The following is a 12,490-nucleotide window of genomic DNA, read 5'->3' as shown; positions in this document are numbered from 1 at the left end:
GTTTCTCATGGTCTGAGAGTCTATAGGTGCCTTTTGGCAAAATCCAAGCGGGCTATCAAGTGCCTTTTACTGAGAAGTGGCTTCCGTCTGGCCACTCTACCATAAGGACCTGATTGGTGGAGCGCTGTAGAGATGGTTGTCCGTCTGGAAGGTTCTCCTATCTCCACAGAGGAACTCTGGAGCTCTTTCAGAATGACCATCGGGTTCTTGGTCACCTCCCTGACCAAAGCCCTTCTCCCCGATTGCTCATTTTGACCGTGTGGCCAGCTCTAGGAAGTCTTGGTGGTTCCAAAATTCCTCTATTTGAGAATGATGGAGGCCACCGTTTTCTTGGGGACCTTCAATGATGCACATATTTTTTGGTACCCTTCCCCAGATCTGTGCCTCGACACAATCCTCAATCGGAGCTCTACAGACAATTCCTTTGACATCATGGCTTGGTTTTTGCTCTGACATGCATTGTCAACTGTGGGACCTTATATAGACAGTTGGGTGCCTTTCCAAAATATGTCCAATCAATTGAATTTACCACAGGTGGACTCCAATCAAGTTTTAGAAACATCTCAAGGATGATCAATCTAAACAGGATGCACCTGAGCTCAGTTTTGAGTCTCATAGCAAAGGGTCTGAATACTTATGTAAATAAGGTATTTCTGTTTTTTTTTATGTCTATAAACCTGTTTTCACTTTGTCATTATGGGGTGGATTAATGAGGAAAAACGTAACGTAACAAAATGTGGAAAAAGTCAAGGGGTCTGAATACTTTCCGAATGCACTATTTGTCAAATACAGTCCTGAAATGTGAATTGCCATTAAATCCGGAGAGAAACATAATGTGGATGCATTCCAATCTGCTTTCCTATGCTTTAATGTGCATATGTTGTGGTAATATTAGGTCAAACTTAAATACATCATTTTCTAAATGCTCTTGAATGTTGTGAAGACCTCCAAGACAAGGTAAAATGTATATTGAGTGAACATCAATGGACTATTATGTTACATTTAAAATAAATACGCTCTGAACTTCATAAAAACTCACATTTCATTCTTACAACATTATGGGAATGTCCTGTGCAACCTAACTTAAACATTGTATGAATGTCATCACAACTGAGCATATTTTGTGTTTTGGTAACCTATCATAATTTACCCACACTGTTCCCACAACCTAATTGCATGTTCTTGGAACCTTTAAAGAACTCAGAAACACTGTTTTGTCAACATTCTTGCAACATCAAATGAATGTTTTGTACACGCTGATACAACCGTTATCTGAATGTCAAAACTACTCAACAGTTGAGTTTTGGGAGTATGTTGTGTCTCTTGTTATGTCCCAACAATGTTCCCACAAAGTTCCCACAAATTTGTGGGAATCAACAGATGAAATGTGTTGTGGGAACGTTCTTGTAACATAAGGTGAATGTTTTTTGCACCCTTAATTTAAAGAAACATTGTGAAATCATCTGCACAGCTGGACAGTTTTGGTGTTTTGGGAACATATATTTTGTCCCCACAATGTTCCCACCAGACTCTTCCCACAAGCTAATTAAACATTCTGGGAACCTTTAAAGAACAGATTAAATGTGTTATAGGAACATTCCTGCAACATCAGGCAAATGTTTTATACAAACATACAAACTTTTTGGGGAATGTTCTGTGGTCGTTGTTACAGATGTTGTGCACAACATTTTAGCGAACGTTAGAACATTCCAAGGACATTTAATATAAAACATTTATAATAAATACATTTGTCTGAATGTTTTTGTATGTTATATTCTTAGTGTTAGATACATCCCTAACTAGAACTTAATGTGAATCTAGGTTAATGTTATGGGAATGTTCCCGGGTTTGCTGCGAAGGCACTATCAATTGTGCACTACCTAGTTGTTGTCAATAAACATTGAATCCTGGATTCATTTCACTGCTTAATTAATTGCAAAGAGATCTGACAAACACACGCTCTGCAGGCAGTCAGAGAAGGGACCCAAATCCGTAAGCCAATTGGAATCAAATGTTTAAACATTTGTGTTTTTCTTTCCATCAATAAAATGGGTTGAAGACCACAAAAACAAAACTCCTCTTGGCTTCCTCTCATTCCCAGATGGTTTAAACTCAAACACAAGACTCTGTGCCAACATTTTTATTTACAGTTTCAGATAGACACAAACTTAGTCAGATTGTATAACATCACACGATATATATATTAAGACCAGAATGTCTCCATCTTTTCTGAGGTTATTAGGTATTGACAGAGATACTGTATATAGTGAGCTCCAAGAGTATTGGGACAGTGACAATTTTTTTTTGTTTTGGCTCAGCACTCTAGTACTTTGGTTTTGAAATTATAAAATTTTTATGAATGCAGACTGTCAGCTTTAATTTGAGGAACTGTTAGAAATTACAACACTTTTTGTACATAGTCCCCCCCATTTTAGGGGACCAAAAGTTTTGGGTCAAATTCACTTACATTACCGTTCAAAAGTTTGGGGTCACTTAAAAATGTCCTTGTTTTTGAAAGAAAAGCTATTTTTTGTCCATTAGAACACCATCAAATTGATCAGAAGTACAGTGTTGACATTGTTAATGTTGTCAATGACTATTGTAGCTGGAAACAGCAGATTTTTAATGGAATATCTACATAGGCGTACAGGAGTCCAATTATCAGCAACCATTACTCCTGTGTTCCAAGTTTATAATTGTAAAAGGCTAATTGATCATTAGAAAACCCTTTTGTAATTATGTTAGCACAGCTGAAAACTGTTGTACTGATTAAAGAAGCAATAAAACTGTCCTTCTTTAGACTGGTTGAGTGTCTGGAGCATCAGAATTTGTGGGTTCGATTACAGGCTCAAAATGGCCAGAAACAAATAATTTTCTTCTGAAACTCATCAGTCTATTCTCGTTCTGAGAAATTAAGGCTATTCCATGCGAAAAATTGCCAAGAAACTGAAGATCTCGTACAACGCTGTGTACTACTCCCTTCACAGAACAGCGCAAACTTTCTCTAGCCAGAATAGAAAGAGGAGTGGGAGGCCCCGGTGTACAATTGAGCAAGAGGACAACCTAACCAAATATCAAAATTTGAAAGAGATGTATCTTCTGCTTGGATAGTTTAATTGATTTAGTCCTATTTTTTTTTTAAACTTAGATTGTGCGTTGAGATGGAGACGTGAATCCAACATATCAATTATTCATTTTGTAGACTTAACTATCCAAGCAGAAGATTTATCTCCTTCAAATGTTTATATTTGGTCACTAAATATAATTACATTTTAAATCGACCAGAGCTTGAAACCCTAGGCCTATACTCTAAGTCGGTATTCATGTCATAAGCAGGAATTCCCCTCGACCACACCCAAAAATTGGGGAAGACAAACATCACTGACAACGATGAGACAGGCTATAGGGAGGAGGTCAGAGACCTGAACATGTGGTGCAAAGACAACAACCTCACCTTCAACGTGATCAAGACAAAGGAGATGATTGTGGACTAAAGGAAAAGCACCAAGCACGCCCCAATTCTCATCGACTGGGCTGTAGTGGAGCATGTTGAGAGCTTCAAGTTCCTTGGCGTCCACATCACCAACAAACTAACAAGGTCCAAGCACACCAAGACAGTCGTGAAGAGGGCACGGAAAAACGTATTCTCCCTTAGGAGATTAAAAAAATGTGGCATGGTTCCTCGGACGAAACACACATCACGACAGGAGAGACACCACAACACTACATCAAGAGAGGCTTAAGACACCTCATAGCATGGCAGCAACACATGACAACACAGCATAGTAGCAACACAACATGACAACAACATGGTAGCAACACAACATGGCATCGGCACAACATGGTAGCAGCACAAGACATGGTACAAACATTATTGGGCAAAGACAACAGTATAAAGAGCAAGGAGGTAGAGACAACACTACATCAAGCAAAACAGACACAACTGTCAGTAAATGTCCGTGATTGATTCTTTGAATGAAAAGATGAAGATAACCTGTCCAGTTTGAGTGTTTTTTGCTGATCGTTCCAGTTGCTAGCTGCAGCAAACTGAAAAGAGGAGTGACCCAGAGATGTGTGTGCTTTTGGGACCTTTAAAAGAATGTGACTGGGAGAACAAGGTGTTGTATGTGGAGGATGAGGGCTGCAGTAGGTATCTCAGATAGGGGGGAGTGAGGCCTAAGAGGGTTTTATAAATAAGTATCAACCAATGGGTCTTGCGACAGGTATACAGAGATGACCCGTTTATAGAGGAGTGATGCAGTGATGTGTCCTATAAGAAGTATTAGTGGCAAATCTGATGGCCAAATCAAATCAAATGTATTTATATAGCCCTTCGTATGTCAGATGATATCAAAGTGCTGTACAGAAACCCAGCCTAAAACCCCAAACAGCAAGCAATGCAGGTGTAGAGGCACGGCGGTAAAGAACCTCTAGCCACTCGAGAGCACCCTTACCTGCCGATCTATAAATTGCGTCTCCGTAATCTAGCATGGGTAGGATGGTATAAGACTGTATCATCTGTATATAAATGGAGGAGAGAGCTTCCTACTGCCTGAGCTATGTTGTTTACGTGTATAGAGAAGAGCGTGGGGCCTAGGATTGAGCCTTAGGGTATTCCCTTGGTGACAGGGAGTGGCTGAGACAGCAGTTTTTTAAAACTTTATACACTGCACTCCTTGAGAGAGGTAGTTAGCAAACCAGGCCAAAGACCCCTCAGAGACACCAATACTCCTTAGCCGGCCCACAAGAATGGAATGGTCTACTGTATTAGGGGCGGCAGGTATCCTAGTGGTTAGAGCGTTGGAATAGTAACCGAAAGGTTGCAAGATCGAATCCCTGAGCTGACAAGGTAAACATCTGTCGTTCTGCCCCTGAACAAGGCAGTTAACACATTGTTCCTAGGCTGTCATTGAAAATACGAATTTAGAAAGGTAAAACATAAATAAAATCAAAAGCTTTGGCCAAGTAAATAAAAATAGAAGCACAACATTCCTTAGAATCAAGGGCAATGCTGATATCATTTAAGAAGGATAACCCAGTGCCAACGACGCGGGCCAAGGACTGTGGCCGATGTGAGTAAGACATTTAAGCATGTTAACCCTTGCAAGGCTGCCCTGACGGCATCCCTAGCTGCATCCTCAGACCAGCTTTCTGGAGTGTTTACAGACATATTCAATCTCTCCCTATTCCAGTCTGCTGTCCACATACTTCAAAATGTCCATCATTGTTCCTGTACCCCAAAAAGCAAAGGTAACTGAACTAAATGACTATCGCCCTGTAGCACTCACTTCTGTCATCATGAAGTGCCTTGAGAGACGAGTCAAGGATCATATCACCTCTACTTTACCCGACATCATAGAATCACCGCCCTGTGCAACTGAGTCCTGGACTTCCTGACGGGTCGCCCCCAGGTGGTGAAGGTAGGAAACAACACCTCCACTTCACTGATCTTCAATACTGGGGCCCCACAAGGGTGCATGCTCAGCCCCTTCCTGTACTCCCTGTTTAACCATGACTGCATGGTCACGCACACCTTCAACTCAATCATCAAGTTTTCAGACGACACAACAGTAGTAGGCTTGATTACCAACAGTGACGAGACAGCCTACAGGGAGGAGGTGAGGGCCCTTGGAGTGTGGTGCCAGGAAAGTAACCTCCCACTCAACGTCAAAAAAACTAAGGAGCTGATCGTGGACTTCAGGAAACAGCAGAGGGGGCACCCCCTCTCCACATCGACTGGACCTCAGTGGAGAAGGTTGAAAGCTTCAAGTTCCTCGGCGTACACATCACTGACAAACTGAAATGGTCCACCCACACAGACAGTGTGGTGAAGAATATGCAACAGCGCCTCTTCAACCTCAGGAGGCTGAAGAAATTTGGCTTGGCACCTAAAACACTCACAAACTTTTACATGCTGTATCACCGCCTTGTACAGCAACTGCACCGCCCACAACCACAGGGCTCTCCAGAGGGTGGTGCGGTATGCCCAATGCATCACCGGGGGCAAACTACCAGCCCTCCAGGACATCTACAGCATCCGATGTCACAGGAAGGCCAAAAAGATCATCAAGGACACCAACCACACGGCCACTACCTGTTCACCCCGTTATCATCCAGAAGGCGAGGTCAGCACAGGTGCATCAAAGCTGGGACCGAGAGACTGAAAAACAGCTTATATCTCAAGGCCATCAGACTGTTAAATATCACTAGCACATTAGAGACTGCTGCCTATGTATATAGACTTTAAATCACTGGCCACTTCAATAATGGAACACTAGTCACTTACAGTGCCTTGCGAAAGTATTCGGCCCCCTTGAACTTTGCGACCTTTTGCCACATTTCAGGCTTCAAACATAAAGATATAAAACTGTATTTTTTTGTGAAGAATCAACAACAAGTGGGACACAATCATGAAGTGGAACGACATTTATTGGATATTTCAAACTTTTTTAACAAATCAAAAACGGAAAAATTGGGCGTGCAAAATTATTCAGCCCCTTTACTTTCAGTGCAGCAAACTCTCTCCAGAAGTTCAGTGAGGATCTCTGAATTATCCAATGTTGACCTAAATGACTAATGATGATAAATACAATCCACCTGTGTGTGATCAAGTCTCCGTATAAATGCACCTGCACTGTGATAGTCTCAGAGGTCCGTTAAAAGCGCAGAGAGCATCATGAAGAACAAGGAACACACCAGGCAGGTCCGAGATACTGTTGTGAAGAAGTTTAAAGCCGGATTTGGATACAAAGAGATTTCCCAAGCTTTAAACATCCCAAGGAGCACTGTGCAAGCGATAATATTGAAATGGAAGGAGTATCAGACCACTGCAAATCTACCAAGACCTGGCCGTCCCTCTAAACTTTCAGCTCATACAAGGAGAAGACTGATCAGAGATGCAGCCAAGAGGCCCATGATCACTCTGGATGAACTGCAGAGATCTACAGCTGAGGTGGGAGACTCTGTCCATAGGACAACAATCAGTTGTATATTGCACAAATCTGGCCTTTATGGAAGAGTGGCAAGAAGAAAGCCATTTCTTAAAGATATCCATAAAAAGTGTTGTTTAAAGTTTGCCACAAGCCACCTGGGAGACACACCAAACATGTGGAAGAAGGTGCTCTGGTCAGATGAAACCAAAATTGAACTTTTTGGCAACAATGCAAAACGTTATGTTTGGCGTAAAAGCAACACAGTTGAACACACCATCCCCACTGTCAAACATGGTGGGGGCAGCATCATGGTTTGGGCCTGCTTTTCTTCAGCAGGGACAGGGAAGATGGTTAAAATTGATGGGAAGTGGATGGAGCCAAATACAGGACCATTCTGGAAGAAAACCTGATGGAGTCTGCAAAAGACCTGAGACTGGGACGGAGATTTGTCTTCCAACAAGACAATGATCCAAAACATAAAGCAAAATCTACAATGGAATGGTTCAAAAATAAACATATCCAGGTGTTAGAATGGCCAAGTCAAAGTCCAGACCTGAATCCAATCGAGAATCTGTGGAAAGAACTGAAAACTGCTGTTCACAAATGCTCTCCATCCAACCTCACTGAGCTCAAGCTGTTTTGCAAGGAGGAATGGGAAAAAAATTCAGTCTCTCGATGTGCAAAACTGATAGAGACATACCCCAAGCGACTTACAGCTGTAATCGCAGCAAAAGGTGGCGCTACAAAGTATTAACTGAAGGGGGATGAATAATTTTGCACGCCCAATTTTTCTGTTTTTGATTTGTTAAAAAAGTTTGAAATATCCAATAAATGTCGTTCCACTTCATGATTGTGTCCCACTTGTTGTTGATTCTTCACAAAAAAATACAGTTTTATATCTTTATGTTTGAAGTCTGAAATGTGGCAAAAGGTCGCAAAGTTCAAGGGGGCCGAATACTTTCGCAAGGCACTGTAAATAATGTTTACATATTTTGTATTACTCGTCTCATATGTACAGTATATACTGTATTCGATTCTATTGTATCTCAGTCTATGCCACTCTGACATTGCTCATCCATATATTTATATATTCTTAATTCCATTCCTTTACTTAGATTTGTGTGTATTGTGGGTATTTTTGTGAAATTGTTAGATATTACTTGTTAGATATTACTGGAGCTTAAACACAAGCATTTTGCTACACCCGCAATAACATCTACTAAACACGCGTATGTGACCAATAAAATTGTATTTTATTTGATTTGAAGGAAGGCTTGCTAATTAAGGTTTTTTAGCAAGCGCCTATGACAAATCAGTACAGGTCATTTCACTGAGCAGCCATTATGAACACAGGCTTTAAAACAATGATCGATAAGGTCATTACAGAAAACACCAGACTTTTACGTGATGATAACATCAAGGAAAATAGCTTTTTCTGGGTGTTTGGAGACATACCTTGTGGAATTAGTAATAATCTGAGAAAGAATTAGGGAGTCCCATTATTTTAGTTGCTTTAGGACTTGGTCAGGTGGTTTAAGCATCTGCCAGTTTAGGTCACCTAGCAGGACAAATTCAGACAGGGCATTTAGAGTACAGGCCAGTGCTGATGGTGGACAATAACACCCAGCAACAGTCAACAAAGAGCTATTTGAAAGTTTAATGCTTAAAACCGGAAAATCTAATTGTTTGGGGACAGACTTGGTGGAGACAACCGAGCACTGAAGGTGTTCCTTGTTAACGATTGCAACTCCAACACCTTTGGAAGATTTGTCTTACCGAAAAAGGTTATGACCAGAAAGGTTTAACATCAGTGTTCAAAACACTTTTTCTTAACCACGTCTCAGTAATGACCAACACATCTGGATTGGAGCTGTGAACCCACACTTTCAATTGATCAATTTTAGGTAATAAGATTCTAGGGTTAACGTGTAGAAAACCCAGGCTTTTACGAGAGCAGAAATCAGTGAAGCAGATATCAAGTCTGAATTGCGGCTAGCAACAGTAGATGGTCCAGGGTAGATGTTCCAGTAATACAATCAGGGCACGGCAGAGGATAGAGAGAGCTCTGCAGTGTTGATTTATGACATTTGAATGTGCATTAAATGGAAACAAGAACATATTGTACAGCAATTTCATCAGGAAACATGAATACAAAGCTGGGAAGAGGTGGTTAGAATAGGATGGGAGGCCAAGAGTCTGTATAACCAATAGAGAGTGGAAACAAACATAGTCTGTCCTACTTTGAAATATGAAATAACACATATGGAATCATGCAGTAACCAAAAAAGTGTTAAACAAATCAATTTTTCAAAGTAGCCACCCTTTGCCTTGATGACACCTTTGCACACTATTGGCATTCTCTCAACCACCTCCATGGCCTGAAATGCATTTCAATTAACAGGTGTTCCTTGTTAAAAGTTCATTTGTGGAATGTATTTCCTTCTTAATGCGTTTGAGCTAATCAGTTGTGTTGTGGCAGGGTAGCAGTGGTATACAGAAGATAGCCCTGTTTGGTAAAAGACCAAGTCCATATTATGGCAAGAATGGCTCGAATAAGCAAATAGAAACGACAGTCCATCATTACTTTAACCGCCACAAGAAAGAAAGACCCATAGTTACCTCTAATGCAGAGGTTAAGTTCATTAGAATTACCAGCCTCATAAATTGCTGCCCAAAGAAATGCTTTGCATACTTCAAGTAACATACACATCTGAACAACTGTTCAGAGGAGACTGTGTGAATCAGGCCTTCATGGTCAAATTGCTGCAAAGAAACCAATATAGAAGAACACCAATAATAAGAAGAGATTTGCTTGGGCCAAGAAACACTAGCAATGGACATTAGACCAGTGGAAATCTGTCCATTGGTCTGATGAGTCCAAATGTAAGATTTTTGGTTCCAACCACCATGTCTTTGTGAGAATGGATGATCTCTGCATTTGTGGTTCCCACCATGAAGAATTGAAGAGGAAGTGTGATGGTGTGGGGGTGCATTGCAGGTGACACTGTCAGTGATGTATTTCGAATTCAAGGCACACTTAACCAGCACGGCTACCACAGCATTCTGCAGCGATACGCCATCCCATCTGGTTTGCACTTAGGACAATGACTCAACACACCTCCAGGCTTTGTAAGGGCTATTTGACCAAGAAGGAGAGTGATGGAGTGCTGCATCAGATAACTTGACCTCCATAATCACCCAAGCTCTACTCAATTGAGATGGTTTGGTGCGAGTTGGACTGCAGAGTGAAGGAAAAGCAGCCAATAAGTGCTCAGGATATACTTCAAGAGTATTAGAAAAGCATTCCAGGTGAAGCTGGTTGAGAGAATGTCAAGTGTCCACATCAAGGCAGTGGATACTTTGAAAAATCTCAAATATTAAATATATTTAGATTTGTTTAACACTTTTTTGCTTATGCATGATTCCATATGTGTTATTTTATAGTTTTGATGTATTCCCTATTATTCTATAATGTAGATTTTTTTTAAATAAATAAAAACCCTGGAATGAGTAGGTGGGTCCAAACTTTTGACTTTCACTGTATGTGCAATTTGTAAAATATGTTACGTATTTGCAAAATGTACAATATGTTACAAATTCAAATTTTTTGTTGCTAACGTTAGGTAGGTGTCTAGGTGGCTAATGCTAATGCTAATTAGCCAGATGGCTAACATTAGTAGGCTAGGGGATATTGTTACAGTTAGGAGTTAGGTTAAAGGTGTAAGGTTAGCTAAAAGGGTTAGGGTTAAGGTTGAGGAAGTGTTAGCTAGCATGCTAAGTGGTTCCAAACTACCTAAAAAGTAGTAAATAGTTGCAAAGTTGCTAATTAGCTAAAATGCTAAAGTTATCCATAATGAGATTAGAACAAAGATTGCTAGACATTTGCATTATATGCCCACCCATCCACCCTCCTTTTATTTTTGCCTTAAATAACCTTCTATCTTGTTTAATATGTTTTTATTTATTTTACCCTTATTTTACCAGGTAACCATACCAAGTAACATATACTAATTTAGTTTTCACGGATTTACATGAACTATATTACGCCTGGTCTATGAGACCAGGCTGGGCTGCCTTGACAGTTTCACAAATGACATTTCAGGCGCTTATTTTTGCCTGGAAAATTAAACTGCATTGGAAATCCCTTGTGTGTAATGACGCGTTTGGACATGTGCCCATCACATTGCATCCAATGCAAAAAAATATATAATTAGTGTATTGGTTTATAATTTTTGTTAACCACAAACGGAATATATCGTTATCAATTTGTGCCAGTTCATGCCCTCACCTTTATTTCGTCTCCATAGAAATGTGTCATTGAAGCGTCGGCTACGACCAGCGTCTCGATATATCTTGGAGAGGAGACAAACCGTCGCTTCCGTCCCGTCGCTAGCTCAGCATCATCAACAGGATATGCAGAGCCGTCATCTGTGGCCAGACGGCTTTTATCCTTCACCTGATCAAAAGCTTGGAAAGTCTTGGACAAATTTTGTACTTCGGTCAAAACTCTCCTTTTTATAATGTGCACCTGCAAGAATGATCTCTCTGTTTTACCATGGCCAAGAACTTTGGGTTGAATTAGATACACATCCCCATGCGCTATGAAGAACCCTTGCATCCCGTGGCACAGGCTCACCGCGACAACAGATTCCTGGTCGGTGTCCACCTTCCCTGAGAAGAAGCAGCCTTTAAACTCGTCCCCATTCCCCCCTGTCTTGATGATACCACCGGTAAAATGCCCTGATCTGGTTCCGTTGAAAAGCGCAGCCAGATGTTTCGATTGTATGTGCTGAATGGTTAACTTTGGAGCAACAAACGAGTCGTCCGGAGTCAAATTCAATGTGAAGTCCTGGCCGAAAGCTGTCAATCTGAAGCTATGTTGATCCTCGCTCCTTTTCCAGAGCCGACCGCTGGTCTTCACACTGTTTATGACGGGTATGGTCTCCTCGGAGTGGAACAATTCCGACAGCACAACGTTGTTTAAGGACAGGGTTAATAAAGTGATATGTAAAGTTGAACCCATTTTATTACTATCACAAGCACCCTTTATATCAAAGAAACTATGTAAATGTGTGATAAGATCTTTTTTCTTCTTAATCTTCTTAATAGAGAAATTGCTATGAATAAAGAAGAGCGCGTATGACAGGTACCATACAGTCTTGAGTGCTCAACATAAAATTGCGCTATAAATCTTAATTTTACTTAATAAATCAAAAGTAAACAACCACCAATCACCTATAGCCATTGACATCTATAGGAGTTGCAAAACAGTAGGCTATACTAAAAATAAAGAATTATTCTTATAGTTAGTTGAAGTCAGAACTCGAGACCTGTAGCAGACTGAATAAGCGGCGACTTCTCGTGACTGTGGTATTTATACAGCCTTGCTCTTCTTAAACATAGGCCTAAGTGGTTTATTTTTTTATATAATTTGCTCCTGCTCTCTCCACCCCCTCGTGCTTACAGAAAAAAACATAAACTAAAATCAAATTGATCCAATGGGACCTCACTGGCACGCCCATTCTTCAATAGATCCAACAGATATTCTAGACGGGACA

At 40.7% G+C, this 12,490-nt stretch overlaps 1 protein-coding gene across 1 annotated transcript in view; it reads right to left on the bottom strand.

Moving 5' to 3' along the window:
- The window catches only part of adamts8a (ADAM metallopeptidase with thrombospondin type 1 motif, 8a), a 28,611-nt gene extending 16,330 nt beyond the window's left edge, over positions 1–12,281 (bottom strand). Inside the window, exon 1 of the mRNA XM_021618978.2 lies at positions 11,221–12,281. Within this exon, the coding sequence (XP_021474653.2) occupies positions 11,221–11,955 (735 nt within the window). The 5' untranslated portion in view covers positions 11,956–12,281. The remainder of the gene's footprint in view (positions 1–11,220) is intronic.
- Between the last annotated feature and the right edge of the window lie 209 nt (positions 12,282–12,490).

Source organism: Oncorhynchus mykiss, chromosome 10 (assembly GCF_013265735.2).
Source record: "Oncorhynchus mykiss isolate Arlee chromosome 10, USDA_OmykA_1.1, whole genome shotgun sequence".
Classification (NCBI taxonomy): Eukaryota; Metazoa; Chordata; class Actinopteri; order Salmoniformes; family Salmonidae; genus Oncorhynchus; species Oncorhynchus mykiss.
Note: the sequence above shows the minus strand (reverse complement) of the source record. Positions and strands in the feature narration are given on the sequence as shown.